Genomic DNA, 21838 nt, shown 5'->3' on the forward strand with positions numbered 1-21838 from the left:
GTCCAGTATGACTTGACATCATACCATGTAAAAATAGAGAATTGGAGTGTTGCATCTTTAAAGCAAAAACACTAAAGATTGCCGGCAAAGCACCAGAAGAAGCTAGGAAGAGGCAAGGAAGGAGTAAGGAGTCTTCTGTAGGTTTCAGAGGGATACGGCCCTGGCTGACACTTGACTTCAGACTTCTAGCCTCTGGAACTGTGAAACAGTACATTTTTTTTTTTTTTATGTTTTTGTTTTTTAAAATTTTTTAAATGTTTATTTATTTTTGAGAGGGAAAGAGACAGAGTGCAAGTGGAGGGGGGGCAGCGAGCAAGGGAGACACAGAATCTGAAGCAGGCTCCAGGCTTTGAGCTATCAGCACAGAGCCTGATGCGGGGCTCGAATCCACGAACCGTGAGATCATGACCTGAGCTGAACTCGGAGGATTAACTGACTGAGCCACCCAGGCACTCCGAGACAGTACATTTCTATTGTTTTAAGCCATTCATTTTGTGGTACTTTGCTATAGCAGCTCTAGGAAACTAATAGACTGGGTAAACCTTTGTTCTCTCCTGTATGTACTGAGGATAATCTTATTTAGGAGTGATTGAGAGTAATTAATTAAATAAGATAATGTACGTAAAATGACAGACAAGGATGATAAATAGTACATGAGAACTGCTGTTACGTTATTTTTATCATCATCATAGTTCTACTTTTCTTCCACACTTTTTCTCACCGTGGCATAGATTTGTCTTCTTGGCTTATATGTTTCTGTTATTTTAGGCTGAATATAAAAAAGCAGTAACCACCAATCAGTGGCACCGTAGATTAGAGTTCCCAAGTGGAGAGACCATCGTTATGCACAATCCAAAGGTAATGTTTAAGATATTAAAGTGTTAAGGAAAAAAAAAAGATATTAAAGTGTAAGGTTCCTTTCAATAAAGATTTTATTGCATGTGGTTGATAAATGCTCCTTTTTTTATATTAAATATAATTTATTGTCATATTGGCTTCCATACAACACCCAGTGCTCATCCCAACAGGTGACCTCCTCAATGCCCATCACCCACTTTCCCCTCTCCCCCACCTCCCATCAACCCTCAGTTTGTTCTCAGTATTTAAGAGTCTCTTATGGTTTGCCTCCTTCCCTCTCTGTAACTTTTTTTTTCCCCTTCCCCTCCCCCATGGTCTTCTGTTAAGTTTCTCAGGATGCACATACAAGTGAAAACATATGGTATCTGTCTTCCTCTGCCTGACTTATTTCAGTTAGCGAATACCCTCCAGTTCCATCCACATTGCTGCAGATGGCCAGATTTCATTCTTATTGCCAGGGAGTATTCCATTGTACATATAAACCGCATCTTCTTTATCCATTCATCAGTTGATGGACGTTTAGGCTCTTTCCATAATTTGGCTATTGTTGAAAGTGCTGCTATAAACATTGGGGTACAAGTGCCCTATGCATCAGCACTCCTGTATCCCTTGGGGAAATTCCTAGCAGTGCTATTGCTGGGTCATAGGGTAGGTCTATTTTTCATTTTTTGAGGAACCTCCACACTGTTTTCCAGAGTGGCTGCACCAGCCACCAACAGGACAAGAGGGTTCCCGTTTCTCCACATCCTCTCCAGCATCTATAATTTCCTGATTTGTTCATTTTAGCCACTCTGACCGGTGTGAGGTGGTATCTCAGTGTGGCTTTGATTTGTAGATAAATGCTCATTTTTGTTAACTTCTGTAGGGATCTAGTTGTAACAAGCACGTGGCTTTTAAAAGCTTACTTATTCACATTGATTGTAGAAACAAAAATGAAATTTGAATTTTTCTCATGAGGCTGTTGATGTCTGTGTGTCCGCTAAAGTTTAGTGTGCATCATAGTTTACCCACCCTCCACTTGATGATGTTTCGTTTCACCTTTTAAAAATATGTTCTTCCTATTTTTGTTTGTATTGTCTCCATGAATTTATTTTTTTTTTAAAGTCTTGATTAGTGGTGGTCTTTCATTTACCACACTTAGTCTCTCTGAGTTCCAGGTTCCTCACCTGTGATAAGATTTACTTCAATCTTTCCAGGGTCAGGATCATATTTTAAATAAAACGAAGTAATTTCTACAAAAACATCCAGCATAGTACTTGGCATATCATAGTTTCTCAGAACATAGGCTATTTATTTATTTATTTTAGAAAAGCATAAAAGAAAACAAAAGTAATTTTAATCTCATCACTTCTGTAGTTCTTATTGATACTGAAATAAATAAAAATAAAAACATTCATTTGCCAACAAAATTGAAACAATAGAAAAAGGTATCAAATCAAGAATAAAAGCCTCTTACTCTGCATTTCCTTTTTCTCCTCCTGTTAGTAACTACTCTTAACCTTTTGTTTTTCATTTGTTTTTGATGCAAACACAAACATTTTGCATACCATCTTGCATCCTTTTTTTTTTTTTTTGAAGAAAATGTTCTGTGTGACATAGGACTAAGTTCAAAACAGTTGGTTTAACAGAATATGTGTTTTCCTAAAAAGTGGTGGGTATATCAGTTTTTGGCATTGAAATTGAACTTTGTAAATTAATTGAGAATCTTGCTATTTAAAGGATTATGCCTTAAATATTTTTGTTAGGCAAAGATTCTTCTCTTCTAGGTAACTTTTCCTTAATTTCTTACGCATAACCCTGGATTATTACGTTACATTTTTAAAATCAAGGTATACTACTTCTGATTTAGTTGTAGTATTTTCCAGTATACGCATTGGAAGTAATGGTATTGATTTGCCTAGTTTTAATGGTTAATGAACTCTAGCAGGACTGTTATAAAATTGGTGTTGGGAGAACAATACGGGTACTTGATTTATAAATTATTCATACTATGAAGTAGTTTAGTATGTATTGAAATAAATTATTTAGCCTGTAGTGGAAATGCACTTGGTCGTGAGCTCTGTCATAATCCTTCTGTCATGTCTTGAAGGTTATTGTTCAGTTCCAGCCTTCATCAGTGCCAGATGAATGGGGAACCACACAAGATGGACAGACAAGGCCCAGGGTTGTAAAGCGTGGAATTGATGATAACCTTGATGAAATTCCTGATGGTGTGTATAGTTTGCTTAGGGCCAAGGTCTTTTTTTGACTCCTCTATTGTAGCATCATTTTTAGAATGATGAAAAAGGGAGCAATTATTAGGAATACCTGCTGTAACATGCAGAAATCAGCCAGGTTGGCACATATCTTTCTTTTTATCCTATTTTCTCTCTCTTAATTTTTAAGTGGAGAATCCTGTTGAAGATATACAAACCATGTAATGTAAATTCTAAAATACGTATTGTTGTGAAGAAACACTTTGCTGGTTGAAACCAGGCTTTTGGCAATACATTTGGGCTTTTTTTCATTATGCCTTATCTACCTTGTATTACTCCAGTGCAAGTTTGCAAACGTTTTCTGTTAAGGAGCAAATAGTAAATATTTCAGGCCATATGGACTTGGTCGCATCTACTCAACTCTGCCATTGCAGTGCGAAAGCATCCATAGATAGTATATCAACAAATGAGGATAGCTGTGTTCCAGTAAAGCTTTGTAAAGAACAGGCAGTGAGCAAGATTTGGCCTGTTTGGTCAACCCCTGCTCCAGTGTATATGCTTTGGTTTCTCCTGTGGCACCATTCAAAATGACACATTTCAGGGGCACCTGGGCAGTCGGTTGGTTAAATGTCTGACTTCTGCTCAGGTCATGATCTTGTGGTTGGCGAGTTTGAGCCCCGCATCGGTCTCTCTGCTGTCAGTACAGAGCCCGCTTCAGATCCTGTCCCCCTCTCCCTGCCCCTCCCCTGCTTGTACTGGCACGCGCACGCGCGTTTTCTCTCTCAAAAATAAACGTTAAAAAATATACACATTTTATTTTGACAATTACATACTTCGTTTTTGTTTCATTGTCTTATGAAATTATAAAATAAATGTACTCATTGTGAATCTGAACAAAATAACCAGAGTAAAATAGTAAATTTAACTTGTTCCTATATGCCATATGTTCCATATGTTCCTATATGCCAGAGTAAGATAATAGATTTAACTTGATTTTCCTATATATATCTTGAAGATGCTCTTGATACAGGATATATATTGTATAGGGAAATGGAAGGATTTGGGGAAAATGCTTTATTTTAATTAATTACATTTATTTATTTAAGTAATCTCTATACCCAGTGTGGGGCTTGAAACCACAACCCTAAGATCAAGAGTTGCATGCCCCTCCAGCTGAGCCAGCCAGGTGCCCCACTGGGGGAAATATTTAAAGTTTTATTTTGGCATATTGCTTTTCCATGTGGGACTTAGTAGTCTCCTGGGGAATCCTGAAGAAATCACAAAGGTTATGGAGATGCAGTAGGCACAAAACTAATGATTATCACATGCTCATAACTTCTGGGATCAGGGGTGACCTTCCTCCACTTCTTGGTCTAGTTCACTGTTACTTACCGAGGTGGACCTTGAGCTTTGTTCTTCTCATCTCATCTCATAGAGAGTAATAAAGCTTATTAGCATGGAAGGGTCCTACAGTTCTTTGCCCAGTTTATGGTGACAAAAGGGGTATCTATAATATTGCATTTATATAGCCATGTATGCATTTCTTTTGTAGGAGAAATGCCTCGGGTTGACCATTTGGTGTTCATGGTGCATGGCATTGGACCTGTGTGTGACTTGCGCTTTAGAAGCATTATTGAATGTGGTAAGTTAGTCATTTTATTTCATGTGATGACTTGAGAACTAACAGAAGAACATTGAAATGTTCATTTTTTTTTTTTTCCTGGAACAAGTACCATTTTCTGGTATTATTCAGAGACATTCAAAAGGTGACACCCTTATGTTAAAACAAATAGAAAATACCTGGCAAAATATTTTCTAAGATAGAGCTGTTCACTAAAAACTAAATGTTCATTAAAAAAAAATTTTTTTTAAATGTTTATTTCTGAGACAGAGAGAGACAGAGCATGAGTGGGGGAGGGGCAGAGAGAGAGGGAGACAGAATCGGAAGCAGGCTCCAGGCTCTGAGCTGTCAGCACAGAGCCCAACGTGGGGCTCGAACTCACAAGCCGTGAGATCATGACCTGAGCCAAAGTCGGTCGCCCAACCGACTGAGCCACCAGGCACCCCTAAATGTTCATTTTTAAGATAGTTTCCAGCTGTGTACTACCGGCTGAGGAACTGTAAGGGGAGATTTTTAAATGATCACTGGGAAATAATTTGTACTTGATTTGCTCTTATGATACATGTAACTCATAAAATCCTAGACTGTGAAGAATTAGAATAATTAGAATTAGGGAGATCTTTGAAATGATTTAGCCTTTCCTGACAGACACCCTCTGCCTAAGCACCTCTAGCAACTGGGAATACCTATGCTTTGAGCTTTAAATTTAAAGTGAATTAGGGGTGCCTGGGTGGCGCAGTCGGTAAAGCGTCCAACTTCAGCCAGGTCACGATCTCGCGGTCCGTGGGTTCGAGCCCCGCGTCGGGCTCTGGGCTGATGGCTCAGAGCCTGGAGCCTGTTTCCGATTCTGTGTCTCCCTCTCTCTCTGCCCCTCCTCCGTTCATGCTCTGTCTCTCTCTGTCCCAAAAATAAATAAACGTTGAAAAAAAAAATTTAAAGTGAATTAGTTGAAAGAAGTTGTTTAATGGAACAGTGAATCTGCCTGTTTACTTACATTTTTGAAGTTTTGTTTTTATATTTTGTATAATAGTTGGTATTTATTCAATACTTGGTTTGTGCCAGGCATTTTGCGTGTGTCATTTTGCTTACCTCTCCCAATAAACCCTGGGGGTGTCTGTCCTCTGCACCGGTAGGTGCGGCACTGAGGCCCGTAAGCGCAAGTTAGCTTCTCTGCTTTCGTGGTCTGTGGGTTCTTGGGCAGGGGCCCAGTGGAAGGTAGTTTGATTCCAGAGTCTGTACCCATAGTGCCATGCTGCCTTCCAGAAGTGGTAGTTAAGTTAATTCATTTACATATTCCTCTAAACTATTGAAAAGTTGAAAAGAGCTTCCTAAAAGTTGGGTTTTTTCTTTATTGGACTGATTTTGTCATTCTTATTTTTTTTTCTTAAGAAGTTTGTTATAAAGCATACTGGCATAGTTAATGGGAATTGCTAACTACCTGTCAAGCTGGGAAAATTTAACCTATTTAATTTGTCTTCCTGAATTTTTTTTTTTTTTTTTTAAGTGGATGATTTTCGGGTGGTTTCTCTGAAATTGCTGCAGACACATTTCAAGAAATCTGTAGACGATCGGAAAGTAAGCAGAGTGGAGTTTCTTCCTGTTCATTGGCACAGTTCCTTGGGTGGGGACGCCACAGGTGTTGACAGGTTTGTGGACTTTGATAACTCGTCGTTCGGATTAGTCACACTTAGATTCAAGATTTAAACCATAATATAAAATAGTTTGTTGTAGCTTCAACAGATATATTCAACAAATACAGTCCTTTATTTAAATGTTCTAGTTGCCCTGACATATGATTTAAATACTGGCCGTTAATGTTTATATGCTACTTATCTGTGTGTGTTTACATGTGTGTTTTTGCACATGTGTGTAGGCATATGTATGTGTTCCTATTATAAATAAGAGACTCTAAGGAATTTTTTTTTTTATTTAAAAAAAAATTTTTTTTTTTCAACGTTTATTTATTTTTGGGACAGAGAGAGACAGAGCATGAACGGGGGAGGGGCAGAGAGAGAGGGAGACACAGAATCGGAAACAGGCTCCAGGCTCTGAGCCATCAGCCCAGAGCCTGTCGCGGGGCTCGAACTCCCGGACCGCAAGATCGTGACCTGGCTGAAGTCGGACGCTTAACCGACTGTGCCACCCAGGCGCCCCAGGAATTTTTTTTTTAATGTTTATGAGAGAGAGAGAGAGAGAGAGAGAGAGAGAGAGAGAGAGAGAGACTGAGCACGAGGCGGGGGAGGGGCAGAGAGTGAGGGGACATAGAATCCGAAGCAGGCTCGAACCCATGAGATGTGAGATCATGACCTGAGCCGAAGTCAGACAGCTGACTGACTGAGCCACCCAGGTGCCCTGAGAATCTAAGGAATTTAAGCCAATTTTAGAATACTATTCTCACCTGTAGTAGTTGAGACAGGGTGCTGTCCTGTATGTTGTAGGACATTTAGGAACATCCTGGCCTCTACCCACTAGACAACAACAGCACGCACCCCCTCCTCTGGCCTCGAACCCATAATAGCCAAAGACATCTCCAGTCGTTGTTAAAGACCAGCAGCACTCTGTAGGCACTATGACAAGTTAGTGTCCCACTCAGTTTTGAATGCTTCCAGTTGAGAAACACAGATTGAGGTAAACATTTCTGCTGGGGCACAGGGCTAATAACATATCTGGGTTTTAGTGAACATCATAATGTTTCAAGGCACGTAGTTTAATAAAACTAATTCTACAAACGGCATTCTGTGTTATTCCATATGTTATTCCAGGCAGGCCCTATTATGAGGGTGTTTTCTCTCCATGTGGATGTTCATGAACTTGGCTACCTCCATTCTCAAATCAGGAAAGATTTTTCAGTGCATGAAGCTGCTTTCTGATTCTTTGTTACATTCCCTGTTGTCCTTTCCGCTGCAGTTTTTGTCAGGTGTCCTCATTTCCACTTAATTGGAAGAAAAATGGAAGAGCAGCCTTTCATCTTTAAAAATAAAATTTAAGTTTTTATGTAGGCGTTCTTTTATGTAATAACTCTTCATGAAGCCCCAAAGTCATAGTATAGCTATAGGCACACATAATTTTTGCTTTATCTTGATTCGTTTATAATAACTGTCTACAGAATCAGCTCATAATTAGCCTATGGGATTCCTTTACTCATTGTGTATTTAGAAATCAGGATCTAAACTTTAAAAAATCTATAGGTTTAAGGTGGCTACTGACTGAATATACTTTTTCTTCTCTTTAAACAGGAATATTAAGAAAATCACCTTACCAAGTATTGGTCGGTTTCGTCACTTTACCAATGAAACCTTGCTAGATATTTTATTTTACAATAGCCCCACCTACTGTCAGACGATTGTGGAAAAAGTGAGCATGGAGATCAACCGTCTACATGCACTTTTTATGAGTCGGAATCCAGACTTTAAAGGAGGAGTCTCTGTTGCTGGTCACAGTTTAGGTAAAACTGTCAAATATCCACATTTTAAACATGATTTTTGTTGAGTCCTCACTGCTTTTAGAGAGGGTGACAATGTTAGTGTGAGATTTAGAATTACAGGTTTTAATTTTTTTTCAATTCTTTTTTTAATGTTTATTTTTGAGAGAGAGACAGAGTGTGAGTGGGGGAGGAACAGAGACAGTGGGAGACACAGAATCCGAAGCAGGCTACAGGCCCTGAGCTGTCTGCACAGAGCCCAACGCGAGGCTCAAACCGACGAACCATTAGGTTGTGATCTGAGCCAAAGTCAGATGCTCAATCGATTGAGCCACCCAGGTGCCCCAGGTTTTAAGTTTTATAAAGGGTAAACATGAATGCGGTGAGTCTAGTTAGATTCTGCTTTTGCTTTTCAATTACCTAGGAATGCTTTGTATTTTAGTTTATTTTGCTGTTTGGTAAAACAATGATATTGATGATCAGATCTTGAATGGCATTTAACTTTTGTATGACTTCTGCCTAGGGACTTTGTAAAAAAAAATGATAATTAGTGTTACAAAATTATTAATACATTATAAAGCAAAATGCAATTTTTTTTCTAGGTTCTTTAATATTATTTGACATCCTATCTAATCAAAAAGATTTGAATTTGTCAAAGTCTCCTGGGCCTTTTGCTGTTGCTAATGGAGTTGTGAAGCAGCCACATTTTCAGGAAAAGCAGGTATGGCCTGATTAACATTCAGATTTAGAAGTGAAGCTGAACAGTTTATTAAAGTCTGAACTTCCCCGGAAAAAAATTTTTTTAAAGTTTATTTAAGCAATCTCTACACCCAGCGTGGGGCTTGAACTCGCAATCCTGAAATCAAGAGTCATATGAGTCTTCTGACTGAGCCAGCCAGGTGCTCCTGAAATGTTTTTATAAATCAAATTATCCTGAGGTTTATAAGTATGATAGGATCATGTAGCTTGTTGGAGTTTCTCACTTTTCTTTCTTCTGGATTATAAATTTAAATGTGAAAGAAAGTTTAGGATTTTAAAAAATGTTAAGCAAATTACTGTAGAAAATGGGAGTGAGAATGATTTATTAAATTTATATTCTTTTTCAGAATATTCAAACTTTGGATGATAAACTACCTAAAATGGATTTCTTTGTGGAGCAAAATTGTTTAAGATTTTCTGTAGGTCAGGAGACATTTTGTGGAAGTTTTTCTGAGCTTTGTAATGTTCCCTTGACTTTTTTTTTTTTTAAGATGCCTGAAGAGTCAAAGCTGACTTTGGATGAGTCTTGTGACCTTGATGTTGAAAATGAAGAAGTCCTAAGTTTGCAAGAAACTCTGGAAGCACTTAGCCTCTCTGAATATGTTAGCACTTTTGAAAAGGAAAAGATTGACATGGAATCTCTGGTACCGATGATAGTTTCGTTCGTTTCTGTTTGAAATTGTTTTTCCTGTAAGATCAAACATTAAGAATGGTTTGAACATTCTTACGTCATAATACATTTCAGATAAGGCAGAAACTTACATGTTTAAAAAATGGAAGGCAGGAGTTTTGTTTGTTTTTTAGTATAATCTGGGAATGCTTCTAAGTAGGACACAAAACCCAGAAGCCATAAGAGAAAGATTGCATAGCTGGAGATGCCCTAAACAACATCTAACGGCCAGCAATAGATTAAGAAGAATATTTGGAACATCCTTTCTGGGCAAAGAGTTTATTTCCTTATTATTTAAAGCTCCTACAAAATAGTTCCACAAAGCCCATCAACACAGTAGGAAAATAAGTGAAGAAAAAAAAAAGTGTTTACAGAAGAATTAAAAAAAAAAACTATTCTATATATATATATATATATATATATATATATATATTTTTTTTTTTTTAATGCTTATTTTTGAAAGATCATAAGCAGGGGAGGGACAGAGAGAGAGTGGCAGACACAGAATCGGAAGTAGGCTCCAGGCTCTGGGCTGTCAGCACAGAGCCCAGTGTGGGGCTTGGGGCTCGAACTGACGAATGGTGAGATCATGATCTGAGCCGAAGTTGGACACGTAACCGACTGAGCCACCCAGGCGTCCCTACACGAGAATTTCTACAAGGGTATTCACTGCAGCACTGTTTATAATAGCAAAACCTCAGAAACACCTTCCATGTCCACCAGTAGGGCACCAGTGAAATAATTAATGGTGCATGCACACGATGGAATACCCTGCAGCTGTGGAATAAATAAGGTAGTGTCAGAAATACTGGTGTGAAGTGATTCCCAAGGTATGTTATGAGAAAAGCGCACAGTTTAGTCCTGTTTGTATAGCAGGCTACACATACAAGGAAAACCACATAGGTGTTGTATATACAGAAGGTGTCTCTGGAAGGAGAGCAGATTGTCAGCAGTGGCTGCTGCGAGGGGTGGTGAGGACAGGAGGGGAGGGGAGAGACTTCATTGTCTGCTCGACTGTAGCTTTTGGATTTTGTACAACACGCATGTATTTTCAGCCAAAAATAAATAGAGTGGTTTAGATGTGGAGGCCCCAGATTTTACAAGCTAAATTAATCCATGATTTAAAAACAAATGGACTTTTAAAAAATCGACTGGATCTTAGATTGCTTTCAGTGATATGGGTCCTTGTTATCATTTCCTTATTTCAGTTGCAGCTCATCTGTCATTAGACCAATTAACTAATGTGCTTATCTGTTTCCTTTTAAAGCTTATGTGCACAGTTGATGACCTGAAGGAGATGGGCATACCCCTTGGACCCAGAAAGAAGATAGCTAACTTTGTAAAACAGAAAGCGGTTAAACTGGTAAAGTTGATTTCCGCCCTAAAAATAGAAACCCAAACCCATCTTTGACTAGCTCCTTTGTATTTTGGAAGTTTGTGTTGATACTGGTATGGTTAGGCCAGCGGGTGTGCTCCCTGCCCGAGGGTACAGTCATGTTGACGGAGGCCCAGACTTTGGAGGCAGCCAGAGCTGATTTTCAGTCCTAGTTAGGGTAACTGACCATCCTGTTTTTCCTGGAACCGAGAGAATTCCCAGGCCAAAGGACTTGCAGTTTTAAAATTGGTATTTGGGGATTTCCTGGTGCAAACACTGGGTAGGCCCTGGACAGGAAGATGGATTGGTCACCCTAGTTCCCAGTTCAACTACTTATTAGCTACTTACTCATGAGCAATTTGCTTCACTTTTCGGATCTTTTGTTTCCCTCATTTCTAAGATGTGAATGATGCTACCTTCCTTATAGAGCTGCAGTGAGGATGAAGTCATACGTGTCGGCTCTGCCCCCAGTAAATGTTAGCTCATGTTCTCTCTTCTCAGGCCTCACCATCTAAAGAAACAAGAACGGACCACTAAAATCTCATTAAATTAGTAACAACCAAAAAGCAAAAATTCTTAACAATACAAAACAAAGCCACAACTAAAAAGCATGCAGAAAGAAATAGAACAACTGGGAAAAAACTCACTCGTTTAATTTTCATTTATTAATCAAATTAATTTGACAGATTTTCTCAATACTTAGAAAAATTAGCACTTAGGGTGGCTACTTTATTTTTATTGTTGTTATCATGGTCTGTGTTGATCCTTCCATCTTTTGAATTTCTGTGGTTCTTCTATTTGTGTCACATGTTTGGAACTTCCATACGTCACTTTATACGCAATAGGACTATAAAGTCATAGAACTGATTTGTTACGATTAGCTTGTGTAGTTGAGTTATTCGGCATCTTATGAATATCTTTTGGGTCAGGCACCATGCTCGGTATTTGGGATTTGGAGACGAACAAGGTTATGTGGTCTAGTTAGGGGCAGAGATTTGACCACAAATGATGCATCGGTCCTGGAACAGAGTGTCGTCTGTGCTGTCAGCCAGGGGAGGGGTGGTATTTCTGGCCTGGGGAGAAGGGGCTGGGAATGGGGAGAGAAGACTCCTCCAAATGCTGATGCTTGAGCTTGAAGGAGAGAGAGGATTAGGGGAGATGGCTTTCCAGGAGTGGGCTTGTGTTTTCCTGGGGCTGAAACAGGTGAATTGGGAATACTGTAGGACAAAGGTTCCTGGAGGTGGGAATGGCAGGTGTTGGAGTTTGGATTTTCTTTTATAAGGGAGTGGTTCTCAAGCATGTTTTTATGGCCATGAAAGTCATGGTACTTTTTTTTTTTTTTAAAGTTTATTTATTGATTTTGAGAGAGAGGGAGAGTGCATATGTATGTGAGCAGGGGGAGGGGCAGAGAGGGAGGGAGAGAGACTCCTAAGCAGGCTCCAAGCTGTCAGTGCAGAGCCCGACACGGGGCTTGATCTCAAAAACCGGGAGATCATGACCTGAGCCAAAATCAAGAGTTGGATGTGTAACCAACTGAGCCACCTAGGTGCCATAAAAGTCATGGTGCTTTTAAAGAAATACCATGAAATACTCTCCTGCTTATTAGTTCTGTCACAAATTACGACTTAGTATCAAATCATCTGTTTAGTCTGAAGTTTAATTTTTATTTTAGACATGTTAAAAGTTAAAAATATGTACCATAAACTATGTAATAAAATTTCAGCCATGAGCAATGTGTCTGTAATAAATGAGTTTTTAACATTTTGATTCCTTCCTGGTTTTGCCATTAACATTTGCTTTCTTTTGCTATTGGCTAGGGCCTACTGGCTGATATGGAGGGCTAAAGGAAAAAAAATTGGAGGTCAGCTTAAAATTGAAACAATTCTATTATCAGCTTGGTTAAAAAAGTTTTTTTAAATGCTATACCTGGAAGATTGTACTTTTTAACCCCCTTTACCCATTTCTCGTACCCTCCAGCCCTTATCTCTGGCTACACCAAATGGTTCTCAAGTTTTATAAGTTTGTTGATTTTTATTTTTATTTTTATTTTTTTTTAATTTTTTTTTTCAACGTTTATTTATTTTCGGGACAGAGAGAGACAGAGCACGAACGGGGGAGGGGCAGAGAGAGAGGGAGACACAGAATCGGAAACAGGCTCCAGGCTCTGAGCCATCAGCCCAGAGCCTGACGCGGGGCTCGAACTCACGGGCCGCGAGATCGTGACCTGGCTGAAGTCGGACGCTTAACCGACTGCGCCACCCAGGCGCCCCAAGTTTGTTGATTTTTAGATTCCACACTTAAGTGAGATCATATAGCCTTTGTGTTTCTCTTTCTTATTTCACCTGTCATAATGCCCTCAAGGTCCATCCATGTTGCAAATGGTAAGATTTCTTTCTTTTTTGTTGATAGATAATATTCCTACGTGTATATACACACACAGACACACACACACACACACAGATTTATACACACACCCACCAAAACATTATTCATTCATCCATCAGTGGACACTTAGGTTGCTTTCATATATTGGCTGTTGTGTAAAAAATGCTGTAATGAACATGGGGGTAGAAGATGTCTTTTCGAGACCGTGATTTTGTTTGATTTGGTTATCCCTCTAGATATCATATAGTGTATCTACTTTTAATTTTGGTGGGAACTTCCATACTGTTTTCTGTAGTGGCTACGCCAGGTAACATTGCCATGAACAGTGCACAAGCTTTCCCTTTTCTCCACGTTATTTCCAACACTAGTTATCTCTTGCTGTTGTTGACGATAGCCATTCTAACAGTTGTTAGGTGATGCCTCATTGTGCATTGGATTTGCATTCCCCTGATGATGAGTGATGTGGAACGTTTTCGTGTACCTGTTTGCCATGTGTATATGTGTCTTCTAGGGGCAAATGTCTATTTAAATCCGCTGCCCATTTTTAAATTGGATTGACTTCATTAAAAAAATTTTTGTGTGTGTGAATTGGGCCATAGTTTCATATAGCCCCCGTAAACCTCTTGCTCCAGTTTCTGAGGGGACGCGGTTCTCGAACCCCTGCTGTTGGGCAGTGGGGTGGTGAGGGGCTGTTACACATCTCAGAGCAGTCATTGTGATTATTTAGTGACTCAGTGAGAGATGATGGGGGTGTGTTGGGAAGTGGAAAAGAAGGCTGCCAGAGAGTTCTGTATTCTCTTTTTGCTTAAGAATTAACCAATTAGACTTGATTCCCGATTTCCTGGTGTTTGGAAGCCCTTCATAGACAAGATCGCTTGGCCAGCTGTTTTGTTGAGGCGCCCTTTTAAGCAGAGACTTAGGCAGTCGTGTGCAGCCTGGCGAGCGAGGGCCGCTGAGATGTGGGCTTGTGGTGAACAGGCCAGTCCACCCATGGCAGCTGCTCACGTTCCTCTGACTCTGTCGGGCTGCTGTGTCAGGCTGCGCTCACAAAGCAGTGTGAGTGGACCTGGTCTCATTACTGCAGAGGCACACCTGTTCCACAGAGGCTCCTAACGCTTTGGTTACTTCCTTGCTCATGGAAATACGTGGGTCTTCTGTTCAGCGCAGGAAGTTTTGAGCGTTTTTGCACCTGTGTAATCACCACCTAAGATGGGAGTTAGAACATTTCTGCCATCAGATAATTCTCTCATGCTTCTCTGTAGTCCACTCCTCCTGCCATACGATTACTACTTTGGTTTCCATCATTGTGGAGTTTTGCTGGCTCTTCAAGTTCACATAAATGGAATCAGCATCATATATTCTTGTATCTGGCTTCTTTTACTCACAATCATGTTTTTCAGATTCATCCAGTTGTTGCAACATTTGCAGTTCATTCCTTTTTATCTCTGAGTAGTTTTTCCATTGTGCGACTCTAGCTGTAGGGTGCTCGTCCATTCTTCCCAAAATGGTTTTGAGGAAAATTAGTCAGTGGCTCCATGTAGACATGATGGGTGTAAACATGTTGAATGAAGAAATTTCTCCCCAAATTCATATCTTTATGGGAAGTATGTATTTTATAATTATATGGTACTTTAATCTGTCTAAAGTTGAGACCATAAAGGAAGAAGTTGGCATTTTTTATTAAAAATCTAAGTTCTATGGAAAAGTAGAGTGATTGTGTGGATCCTGAGAAGCTTAACAGAAACCCATGGGGGAGGGGAAGGAAAAAAAAAAAAAGAGGTTAGCGTGGGAGAGAGCCAAAGCATAAGAGACTCTTAAAAACTGAGAACAAACTGAGGGTTGATGGGGGGTGGGAGGAAGGGGAGGGTGGGTGATGGGTATTGAGGAGGGCACCTTTTGGGATGAGGACTGGGTGTTGTATGGAAACCAATTTGACAGTAAATTTCATATATTAAAAAAAAAAAAGAAAAGTAGAGTGAATAGTATAATGATAGCCAGTATTTAGATTTAATGTTGCTGTTTTGCTGTTTTTCTTAGTCTCTTAGTCATTTTTTTCTTAAGCATTTTATTTATTTATGTTTATTTTTGGGAGAGAGAGAGAGAGAAAGTAGGGAAGGGGCAGAGAGAGGGAGACACAGAATCTGAAGTAGGCTTCAGGCTCTGAGCTGTCAGCACAGAGCCGATGCAGGGCTCGAACTCACGAACCGTGAGATCATGACCTGAGCCAAAGTCGGATGCTCAACCAGCTGAGCCACCCAGGCGCCCCTTTTTTCTTAAGAATTTTAAAGTAAATTGTAGAAATCCTGGTGTTTCTTCCCTAAATATTTAGGGTGTGTCTCTAAAAAGGACATTTCTCTAATCACCACACTGCCAAAGAAACGACTGAGGATTCCTTACCATCGATATAACGTGTTCCATAGTGATAGCTGATTAACTGAACTTTTCCTCAGGGTTATGTTATGAATTGGTGTTTCACAGGAACAGAAAAAAGCAGCATCAGAGAAGAAGGCAGTGATGGCTGCTTCGACAAAAGGGCAAGAGGAAAGTGCTCAGAAAGCTAAAGAGACGGCTTCTCTCCCCTCAGAATCTAATGAGTCCAAGAGGAAACTTCCAGTTGGTGCTTATGTATCTTCTGTGCATGTTGATTATGAGTCTTTTGAAGTTGGCACTGGACAGGTAAGTTTATATGTTGATTAGGGCTGCAAATTTTATATTGGAATCGTATATCTTTTTTATTTGAGTTGGCTTTAAATTCTTTTTTAATTTTTTTTTTAATGTTTTATTTATTTTTGAGATGGGGAGAGACAGAGCATGAATGGGGGAGGGTCAGAGAGAGGGAGACACAGAATCTGAAACAGGCTCCAGGCTCCGAGCTGTCAGCACAGAGCCCGACGTGGGGCTCGAACTCACGGACCGCGAGATCATGACCTGAGCTGAAGTCGGCCGCTTAACCGACTGAGCCACCCAGGCGCCCCGAGTTGGCTTTAAATTCTTTAAAAATTCAACATTTATGGGGGGCGATGGAGAAAACTGATTTGCATTCAGTAGGATTGTATGCTTCTTTCATGGAAATGTTCCAAGTAAGAGATTGTGTACTGAACGTTACTACTTTTGAAATTGTTTTCATTTCAGTTTTTCCATTATTTTGTAGCAGTACTTTATATTTTATAGTATTAGTCTCTCATAGCCATCAGCAACAGAGTGGCAGTACTTAGAAATAAAATTATGTTCTGAACACAGTAGACGCCAGTTACCTGCAGTTTTCAGTGACTCAAGGTCGACCGTGACCTGGAAGCAGATGATCCTCCTTCTGACATACATGGTCAGAGGGTCAGCAGTAGCCTAACATTACGTCACATGCCTACGTCATTCCCCCCACCTCATCTCATCACGTAGACCTTTTATCATCTCACATCATTACAATAAGAGGCTGAGTGCAGTGCAAGAAGATATTTCAAAAGAGACACACTACGTTCACATAACTTTTATTATAGTATATTGTTGCAGTTCCATTTTATTGTCGTTGTTAATGTCTTACTGTACCTGATTTATAAATTAAACTGTCGTAGGTATGTATGTAGGCAGATATGTAGGCAAAGACGTGGTATATAGTGTACCAGATTATCTGAGGTTTCAGGCATCCACTGGGGGTCTTGGAGTGTATCCCCTTGGATGAGGGGAGACTAATATATCCTTAGATTCCTGTGAGAGAAACTTGCTGCATTCACTTGACTTACAGTTTTTAGTATTCACAATTCTTCCCTTGGAGAAAAAAAATTTTTTTTTTCCCAGAAAATTTCTATAAAAACCAAGGAGTCAGTGGTGCTTCATTTTTTAAAAAATTTTTTTTTTTTCAACGTTTATTTATTTTTGGGACAGAGAGAGACAGAGCATGAACAGGGGAGGGGCAGAGAGGGAGGGAGACACAGAATCGGAAACAGGCTCCAGGCTCTGAGCCACCAGCCCAGAGCCCGACGCGGGGCTCGAACTCACGGACCGCGAGATCGTGACCTGGCTGAAGTCGGACGCTTAACCGACTGCGCCACCCAGGCGCCCCAGTGGTGCTTCATTTAATAGTATACTTTACTATACTTGTATCTCAGTGGCTTGGGAGTATTAAAATCTTTATAGACATTGTATTTTTGAGTGTATTTATAGTTGGGTCTCTAAGGTTCCTTATCATAAAGGAATTCATGACTGATTTAAAGAAGGCAGAAAATGGAACAAGGTGTTTATTACAGTCTATTCAAGCTTTTAACCCAATTCACTGATAAAGATTGCATTTTTTAAAATGTCTTTCTTTTTATTTATTACTATTATTAAGTTTATTTATTTATTATTATTTATTTTTGAGAGTCAGAGAGAGACAGAACGTGAACAAGGGAGGGGCAGAGAGAAAGACACAGAATCCCAAGCAGGCTCCAGGCTCTGAGCTATCAGCACAGAGCCTGACATGGGGCTCGAACCCATAAGCTGTGAGAGCATGACCTGAGCCGAAGTTGGATGCTTAACCGACTGAGCCACCCAGGTGCCCTATGTTTATTCATTTACTTTGAGAGAGACAGTTCACATGGGGAAGGGGCAGAGAGAGAGAAGGAGACGGAGAACCTCAAGCAGGCTCCGCACTATTAGCGTGGAGCCCAACGTGGGGCTTGAACTCAAGAAACTGTGAGATCATGACCTGAGCCAAAGTTGGACACTTAACTGACTGAACCACCCAGGAACCCTTTATTATTATTTTTTAAGTTTATTTATTTAGAGAGCGAGAATGCGGGAGGGTCAGAGAGAATGAGAGAGAGAATCCTAAGCAGGCTTTGCACTGTCCGTGTGGAGTCTGATGTGGGGCTCGAACCCATGAGCCATGATATGACCTGAGGAAATCGAGAGTCGGATGCTTAACCTACTGAGCCACCCACGCGCCTCTAAAATGTCTTTCTTTTTAAACATGAGCAAACTTGAGCATACTTTGGCAAATGAAGGGCAGGTATTTCCTCATTTAACTGTGAAGGATCAGAGCACAGAAGATTTGTAGAACCAGGGACTCCCTGTGACCAGGACGCTCTCACTGCATTCCCTTCTCTGGTAGTTGGCCTTCTCCATGAACCTGGGCTCATGGGTGTCATTGACTGTATGTTCCTTTCCTTATAGCTTTATGACCACAGAGGAAAAGGAATCTCCCCTGGTTGGTCCAGTTAGGAAAATTTACTTGACTTAGTTTGGGTCATAAGTCCATTTTGGCCAATTCATATTGCCTGGGGAATGGGGCACAAGTTGATTCACCCAGCCCAAGTCACATGCCACCTCTGTGGGGGGTGGGCCAATGTGGGCAAGTAGGGTCTGTTACCCAAAGGCCTATGGGGCAGTGTGGACAATAGCCTGTGTGGAGGCTTGTTGCCGGAAAGCCAAGAAACTGCTTAAGCAAGAGAAAAGAAATAACATCATATTCTCCTTAGCCAGAACTAACCAGTGTGAAGTGTTTGAACAAGCCCTTCTAGACTTTTATTTAAGCATATATTTATGTATATATGCTTTAATAAAAATGGGAAAATACTACATAGTGTTTTACCAAAACATTCTACTGCTATTTTCAAACACTATATTATGAATATATTCCCATGTTTAAATATTTCTGTCATTTTTAATGACTGCCTTGTATTACTGTTTGGAAAGATAATGATTTATTTTGTCACTTACTTATTACCGGATGTATTAGCTTGCTTGGGCCGCTGTAACAAAGTATCTATCGCACGGTGGGTGGCTTTAAACAACGGAAACTGATTGTCTCAGTTCTAGAGGCTGGAAGTCTAGCGGGGTGTCAGCAGGACACGCTCCCTTTGAAACCTACGGGGAAGAACCCTTCCTGCCTCATCCAGCTTCTGGCGGCCCTCCAGGGGCTCCTGAGCTTATAGATGTAGCTCTCCAGGCGTCTTTTCACATGGCTCCTCCTGTGTCTGCATCCTTTATGTGTCTGTCTCTTTGTCCAGATTTCCCCTTTTTATAGTAACACCAATCATGTTGGATTAGGGCCCACCTGAATACCTTATTATAACTTGATTACTGCTGCAAAGACCCTATTTCCAAATAAGGTCTGAGGAAGTGCCATGTATCTTGTGGGGGACACAGTTCACCCATAACATCGGACATGTAGGCAGTTTCTGGTGTTCCACCTTTTTAAGTAATCCGGTGATGAACACTTTTTTTTTTTTTTTTAATATTTATTTTTGAGAGAGGGAGAGTGAGCCTGGGAGAGACAGAGAGAGAGGGAGACAGAGGATCCGAAGCGGGCTCCATGCTGATGGCAGCGAGCCCCATGCAGGGCTCGAACTCACCAACCTTGAGATCATAACCTGAGTCGAAGTCAGATGCTTAATCGACTGAGCCACCCAGTGATAAACACTTTTAAGCCAATTTTCTGTGCACGTTCTTCGTTATTTCCTTTAGCTAAATAAGTACAAGTGGGATAGCTGGGTACAAGAACGTACACACAAAATTCTGGTAGTTCTGTCTACTTGCCCCTGAAAAGGCTGTGCTGGTTTGTACTCTGGCTAGCAGTTTATAGCATTGACCCCCGTCCGGTCTCCTCACTGACACTGGTGCTACCCTTTACACATGCGTCCTTTATGGATAGTCAGTGCTGTCACTTTGGTCTCTTTCTTCTGAAGAAATAACTGTTTCGTGAAAACAGAGGACTTTTACTTTCTTTCTAGTATTTCATTGATCTGATAACCTTGTGGGGACAATGGCGCCTCGCTGTGTTTCTGAGCACTAGACAAGTTAGCTGTTGGCTCGTAGGTCTGTTTGGCATGATTTCTTTGTAGAAGTGCTGGTTTTACCTACTTTCCTGCTGAGTTCTTTCTCCCTTCACAGATATCGAAGAGTTTCTGTATATTAAGGGTATTTGGTCTTTGTCATCTGTGTGGTAAAAACCTTTTCTGGTTGGTATTTTTCCTTTTAGCTTTGGATTTTCTTCTTTTTTTCTTGTCTGGAGCTGGGGGAAGTGGGTAACCTTGGGAGCACGTCCTGTGTGGCCCTCATCAGTAGCAGACACCATTGAATTTGCACATATAAGGACAAGCCAAGGCGTGTGCAGGCCACACTTTGTTGGAAGGGGCAGCCTAGTGTAGTCGAGGGTGCATCGGAGTGGGAACGAGAAGTCCTCGCTCTGCCACCCCGGCCGAGTGCCCTCGGGTGAGTGGTGCCACCTGTCTGAGCTTAACCGTCTTCATCCGAGAAGTGACATCTTCATCCAAGGGGTCACATGATCATCTTGCCTACATCCCTTTCAGCGGGCCTCTGTCGTGCACGTGGGGATCGTTCTTCGTTCTCAGGGTACTCGGGTGACAAAGGCCCGTATCCTGCCACTGAGCCGCAAACAGAAGAGCTTTGTAAACTGTAGAGTGGCACCAATGTAGGTGCTTTTTCTTAATCTCGACAGTTCTCAGCGGGCTGCGACACTCCATGCAAGCTGTCCCAAAACAGCTCTTTGGGGGCACATCGTTTTCCTAATGGAAAGCAACTCACTTGAACAAACGAAGATGGTCGCTGGAATAGAAGTAGCAGTTGGCGAACGCCAGGCCCTGTGCTTAGCCCTTCATGTGGATTAGGTTCTTGATTTTTTAACCCCATTATGAGTTTGGCATTGTTATGATCCCCATTGTATAGGTGAGGAAACAGGCTAAGGCAAGAGAGGTTAAGAAACTTGCCCAAGGTCACATAGTGAGGCGTGGAGCCAGGATTCAAACCCAGGCGGTTTGAAGCTAGAGTCTGCAGTTTTAAGGGTAATTTATAACCAAAGTAAATAGAATGCTCACAGTGTACTGTACATACTATGCTGTACAACAAGGAGAAATATAGACAGAAGATGGAGAAGCCTGTGAAGATTTTAAACAGAGAGTTTTTAGTCCCTTTTAAAATAGCTGTGACAGTGATTATAAGCCTCACAAGCCGCACCTAGAATGGCATCATCTATGTTGAGGTGATTTTAACTAAGTGCAGTTCCAGCTTGAACTTGTGAATTTTCTATTATATGCCATTGGAATGATGATCTTTCATTATTTTTGATTCTTCCTAGGTTTCTGTTGTTTACAACTCATTAGACTTTGAACCAGAGATTTTCTTTGCCTTGGGATCTCCAATTGGTATGTTTCTCACTGTTCGAGGAGTGGATAGGATAGATGAGAACTACAGGCTTCCCACCTGTAAAGGATTCTTCAATATTTATCATCCAGTGAGTGAATTGAATTACTTTTTATTTTGGAGAAGATGAAACACCCACATAAAAACACCTATCTGGATCATCCTAATAGTTTCTCAGATCCTTATTTCTTAGGAAGTAACTCTGATTTTGAGGTACATAGAGCTTAGCTCTCTGTCCTAATAGAGAACAGTCTGATGCTTTCCAATAAACTTCTCTACCAGAGAGCCTTTGTTCAAGGAAATATTTCTGTTGCTTTGCTTGCAAAGTAATTTTACCCACAAATGTGGAAGTCTCCTCATAATTACCAGTATAATTATACTGGTAATATACCAGAATAACCTGGGGGAAAAAATCAAA

At 40.6% G+C, this 21838-nt stretch overlaps 1 protein-coding gene across 4 annotated transcripts in view; it reads left to right on the forward strand.

Moving 5' to 3' along the window:
- The window catches only part of SEC23IP (SEC23 interacting protein), a 43287-nt gene that overhangs the window by 10671 nt on the left and 10778 nt on the right, over positions 1-21838 (forward strand). For all 4 annotated transcript variants that reach the window (XM_047825398.1, XM_047825397.1, XM_047825399.1 and 1 more), the window contains exons 5-14: positions 769-858; positions 2948-3068; positions 4606-4695; positions 6179-6320; positions 7911-8119; positions 8698-8816; positions 9346-9498; positions 10792-10887; positions 15763-15960; positions 21356-21511. In XM_047825398.1, the coding sequence (XP_047681354.1) occupies positions 769-858; positions 2948-3068; positions 4606-4695; positions 6179-6320; positions 7911-8119; positions 8698-8816; positions 9346-9498; positions 10792-10887; positions 15763-15960; positions 21356-21511 (1374 nt within the window). The remainder of the gene's footprint in view (positions 1-768; positions 859-2947; positions 3069-4605; positions 4696-6178; positions 6321-7910; positions 8120-8697; positions 8817-9345; positions 9499-10791; positions 10888-15762; positions 15961-21355; positions 21512-21838) is intronic.

This window comes from Prionailurus viverrinus, chromosome D2 (genome assembly GCF_022837055.1).
Source record: "Prionailurus viverrinus isolate Anna chromosome D2, UM_Priviv_1.0, whole genome shotgun sequence".
Taxonomy (NCBI): Eukaryota; Metazoa; Chordata; class Mammalia; order Carnivora; family Felidae; genus Prionailurus; species Prionailurus viverrinus.